Source organism: Amphimedon queenslandica, unplaced genomic scaffold, assembly GCF_000090795.2.
Source record: "Amphimedon queenslandica unplaced genomic scaffold, v1.1 AMPQUscaffold_13379, whole genome shotgun sequence".
Classification (NCBI taxonomy): Eukaryota; Metazoa; Porifera; class Demospongiae; order Haplosclerida; family Niphatidae; genus Amphimedon; species Amphimedon queenslandica.
In genome coordinates, this window is record NW_003546385.1 from 84,700 (window position 1) to 90,246 (window position 5,547).

Sequence of the window (5,547 nt, forward strand, 5' to 3'; positions counted from 1 at the left end):
AATAATTTTGAACAGTTCGAGAGTCTCTCTCTATGTAACATTGGTTGGAGATCACTTCCTGGCTGGAGGCTTCTGGTCTCTCTTTGGCCAGGCAGGTCTCCCTCTGTATGAGCCGCTGCCTCTTGGGGGGGCAGTGGAGCGGCTTTTCGGAAAAAACTTCCGGTTTGGAGGTTGAGTAGCCTTAGACGCCGACAGGAGTTTCACGGAGTCCACTCTCTCCTTCATCTTTGACTCGAATCCTGAACCAAAGAGGTTAGGCGGAGCAGCCTCAAATATGTCCTCCTCTGCCAGGTCTGCAATGTCTGGGTTAACGGACTTTAGCATCTTCTTCCTCCTTAAACGGGACATGTTCGCCGAGGCATTTCCCAGGAGCTGAATGGCCTCTGTCACTAGGGGCCTCACGTCATCGCATAGGAGGGACACTTCAGACTGATCCGCCTCCTCACTACAGGCGTAAAGGAGACGTAGAAGAGGGGCGATAGGGTCGTGAATTAGCGCCTGTATCCGCGCCAACTCGCCATCGTTTGACTTGGCCTCCTTGTGGACGGATGCCGACTTGAATATTGGATCCAGTTTAGGGCACCTCGTCTCCTGGAGCTCTGGGCAGGGGAACCCGTTCCTCAGTCTTCTTCGGTCCTCCGTAGACAGGACCTTCTTAAATGAGGAAGTTACTAATCCCTTGTCGTTCTCTGACAACAATACCGGGACGCAAGGCTGGTCCGCCTCTGGCGGGTCTTCACCATCCTCTTCGTCTGAGACGGGCCACTGATGTGGCTGTCCATCACGAAAGTCCATGGGTCCTCTGTCTGCCCAGGGGGGCACCTCTGTTGCCCTCTTCTTAGCTGGAGGGGGCTCTCTGCCCTTCTCCAAATAGTCAACCCTCTTTGAGACACTCTGTATCTCATTGCTGAGGGATTTTTCCATCCTTGCCAATTGGTATAGGATAGCTGCACCGGCATCACTCTGGATGTCGGTTTGGATAATGATTGGATCATCTGATAAAGCTTCTCTAGTTGCCATCTTTCTTCTTCTCGAGCACGAAGTAGAACTTCTTGAGGAGTTAGAAAAAAGGCCAACGTGGTCACACTGGGTCAGGGCTTATATAAGGATGTTGAGCCCCACCCATAGGTGGAGCAAGTTACCGTAAACTTTCTAATTATTACTACAAACTAACTGGAATTTTAGAAAACTAGGCCAAACACCATTGATATGTGAGACTGAGCCTTCTGAAATATAATATAACAGTGATACACTTATTTTATGATGTTGGAATGTGATGGTGTCTACAATGTATATGTGTACATATGTATATTCTTGTTTTGTTGTAGGGAAAGTTTCGTGAGGATAATTTCCAAACTGCCATGTCTTGCCTTCAAGAATCCGGTATAGGAAACAAGAAAGGAACTAAAGGTAATACACACTCACTAATTACTAGTACATGTACAGTGTACCATATTGTATCTTTTAAATGGTACATTGTGGTACATTACATGTACATGTACATGTACTGTAAGTTGCATGTCTGATCTAGGCTCTTAGTTTTAACTTTTTTGTGTAACACAACAGTACCTCAACATTGCTATATAAACAAATGGGAGTATGTGTCAATGCGTCAGAATTGAAATTTTCTAATCTGACGCATTGACGCATGCTCCCATTTGTTTATACAGCACTTTTAGTTGCAACGGACGTGCAGATGTCATATTGAGAATCCAGTTTTATTTACGCTCTTAGTTTTAACTTTTCTGTGTAACACAACAGCATCTCAACATTCTCTACTATCTACGTTGTAGGTCCTTCAAATTGTTACAAAGTAGTAAAGATGATAATGGAGCGTAGTCTCCAGCCTGTCATCATATTCAGTTTCAGTAGGAGAGAGTGTGAAGCATTAGCTCTTCAGATGTCAAAGCTTGATTTCAACACAGCCCGGGAGAAGGAGCTGGTAGATGAGGTATTCACTAACGCCATCGACTGTCTTTCTGATGATGACAAGCAGCTACCACAAGTAAATGGCTACCAGTACAGTAGCTTTTATTGATATATTGTATGGTGTTGGTGGTTTTGCTGTAAAGTTTGATTAGCGATTTAATTTTAATTTGGTGATTTTGTGTACACATGTGCGTTAATGAGCATGTGCATTGATGAATGGCCGTTTTAATATTGTCAATTTTGTTTGCCAATTGCCAGAATAGAACTTTGACAAATGGTCTACCTATAGTGGTAGCTTTTACATGTACATATAGTTAGTTATTTAGTAATATCAGAGGTGTATCCCCTGTATTATGTTGTCCAATGTACATGTATATACATGTATTTTCACAATCAGTATACACATGTAATAATACTTTTACAAGGGCAATTGGTACATTGTATTTAACATACTACCTGCTATATTACATGTATGATTGCAGTTTCTTTATTAATATTATTACCTACATGTACATGTATTCTAATGTACACTGTAGGTTGTTCATCTCCTCCCATTATTAAAGCGAGGCATTGGCATCCATCACTCCGGTCTACTCCCCATCCTCAAAGAGACTATTGAGATATTGTTCTCTGAAGGACTGATAAAAGCTCTCTTTGCTACTGAGACGTTTGCTCTTGGACTCAACATGCCAGCAAGGACTGTGGTCTTTACTAATGCTAGGAAGTTTGATGGAAAGGACTTTAGATGGGTAATGAATGCTGCATGTACTTGTACATGCACACAATTGCACTATATAGCAGGAAATTTTTGTTTGCTTAGTCGGCCAAAAGTTTTAACAAAAATTTTAGACAATAAAAATTTAAAATGAAGTGTGCATGACTGCATGTGTTAGCGATTAATAATTGAAGTTAATTATAATGAAAATAAAATCAACAAAAGAAAATCTTGTAAGGCCTGCTTGCCAGTGCTTGGATGGACAATGAAATTTTATGGCAGTGAAAATTTGCTGCTATACGGTACATGTAAATGTACATGTATTACGCTATGCATGCAGATTTGTCTTTTAAATGTTAGTATACTGAAATCGTAATAATTATTTTTACTTAATTTTTAATAATTTTTTCTAGATTACTTCTGGTGAGTATATACAGATGAGTGGGCGTGCCGGTAGGCGTGGCCTGGACGAGAGAGGTATTGTAATGTTAATGATTGATGAACAGATGGACTCCACCATTGGCAAGACATTACTAAAGGTAATTATTTATGATAATTTTTATTTCTTTAATTTAATTTAAACCACACTGTAACAGGTATGACCTCAAGTTTTTGAAGGTTTTTAATTATGTGCCCCACATCTTTATTTTGATTCCATCAATTTTAATCACTTCAAAAGAGCCTGTCCTATAGGACTAGAAATGTACATGCATATTTGTAATTTTTTATACATGTACATGTACATACATGTATATTACTTATACACACTTATAGTGCATACAATGTACATGCATGTACAGTGTACATGTATTTTACCGTATAGCAATTAAAAACCGCCGATTAAAATTTTACAGCAAAATTGCGAAAATAAAGTGCTATACAGTATTTTGTCTTGTTTAGGGTCAGCCTGATCCTCTCAACAGTGCCTTTCATCTCACCTACAATATGGTCCTCAACCTCTTGAGAGTTGAAGAGATCAACCCTGAGTACATGCTGGAGAGATCCTTCTATCAGTTTCAGAATAATTCCACTATACCCGACCTGGAGGAAAGTGAGTTTTAATCTTTATGATTAAACTCTGGAGCCTGGATTATCAATTTTGAGCATGTTTTTGTTAGAATAAGTTTCCTCCTTAATAAACGCTTATCCCTGTGACCATAATTGACAAAAGGTACCGTATGGCGGATTTTTAAATTCATCATTATAATGAAAAATATCAACCTGGAAGTGCTCTGTTAGTCAGCAATTGTTTCTAAAGGTTACCTAGTAACTTTTTGCATCCTCTGGAGTAATCTTATGATAAATGGAGCTCAGGAAGTTGGATTTTTTAGGCTATAAACACCAATTTTCCTATCCGCCATAAGGTACCTTTTGTCAATTATGGTCACAATTCCAATTATAATTACTTGATAAGTTGATATAATGTGTGTAGTTTAACAGTACTCAAATGCTTTATTCTACATTTTAATGTTCTTTTGCACAATTTTTTGCCTTGTTTAAATCAAGTCCCATGACGTTTACTTATTTAACCAATCAAATTTTTGTTTTGTTCTTTAGAGGTCAAAGTCCTTGAGAAGAAGAGAGATGCTCTGGTGATAGAGGATGAGGATAACGTGACCAGTTATTACAAGATGAGAGACCACATCAGCAAGCTATCAATGCAAATGCAGGTACAATCCATTTTAAAACTATTGTGCAGAATTGTACGTGTATGTATTAATTGTAAATGTACATGTAATTTTACAAAATGAATTTTGTCTATTAGGAGAACATTAATGATATACATTAAAATAATTTTTAAAATGGGTATTTTTGTATAAATTAGGCATAAATCTATAGTACATATTTTTGGCTTTATTCCTGCAATTTTGTTTTACTGTATAGCTGGTAATTTTTGTGCGTCCTATATTTTGCAACGTCTACTAAAATTTCAAATTCACAAATTATATTTTTGCAAATTCTACCACGTGTGCCATTTGGGCACCGTATTAAATTGATTTTTGTGGATTTTATTTTCGTGAATCAAGAAGGAATCTGTGAAATTTGTAACCCTCAGAACTAACCACTTATACGGTATTATTAGTATTTTTGTTTTGTGTAGAGGTTCATCACGAAGCCGACCTATTGCATCCCATTCATGCAGCCTGGCAGACTCGTTAATGTCATTGTTGATGGTGCTGATTTTGGCTGGGGAGCTGTAATTAACTTTCAAAAGAAGACATCGCAAACAGTAATAATACATACAGGCACTACACGCATAGTAATGTATGTACATGTAGAATATGATTTTGTAATTTTTCCTGATGGATATACGTTATGTTACTTATCAAATTTGAGCTGATTGTGATCAAAATTAGATTTTTTTACTAATATTTTTTTTCTCAGAAATTGAGCCAAAGCCCCTATTCTATAGTGCAGGATTGGCCAAATTTTGTCAAAAATTGAAAATTGAGATTTCTCCATTTTTATAATTTATTCTGATGCATATACATGTACTTATGTTGTGTAGAAAGTTTGAGCTGATTTCGATCAAGATTGGATTTTTTATGAATTTTTAAAGTTGCTCCAAAATCGGGCCAAAGTCCCTGTGCTATAGTACAGGGTCTTCGGCCAAATTTCGTCAAAAATAAAAAGTAGAGAATTTTTCATTTTTATAATTTTTTCTGATGCATATACATGTACTTATGTTTTGTAGAAAGTTTTAGCTGATTCTGATCAAATTTAGATTTTTTATGAATTTTTGAAGTTGCTCCAAAATCAGGCCAAAGTCCCTGTGCTACAAGAACATAAAAAATTTAAAAAAACAAGATTGAGTAGGATTCCGAACGACCAACGAAAATACAAAATGAAATCCTACTCTCGTGACGCAAATTCTACTCTACATTGTACTTTAATGTTCTTAT

The 5,547-nt window shown here is 37.4% G+C and overlaps 1 protein-coding gene across 1 annotated transcript in view; it reads left to right on the plus strand.

Annotated features, from left to right (window-relative positions):
- Positions 1-5,547, plus strand: part of LOC100632290 (superkiller viralicidic activity 2-like 2) — a 17,945-nt gene that overhangs the window by 8,017 nt on the left and 4,381 nt on the right. Inside the window, exons 12-15 of the mRNA XM_019997224.1 lie at positions 3,058-3,183; positions 3,545-3,695; positions 4,202-4,314; positions 4,746-4,874. Coding sequence (XP_019852783.1) covers positions 3,058-3,183; positions 3,545-3,695; positions 4,202-4,314; positions 4,746-4,874 — 519 coding nt within the window. The remainder of the gene's footprint in view (positions 1-3,057; positions 3,184-3,544; positions 3,696-4,201; positions 4,315-4,745; positions 4,875-5,547) is intronic.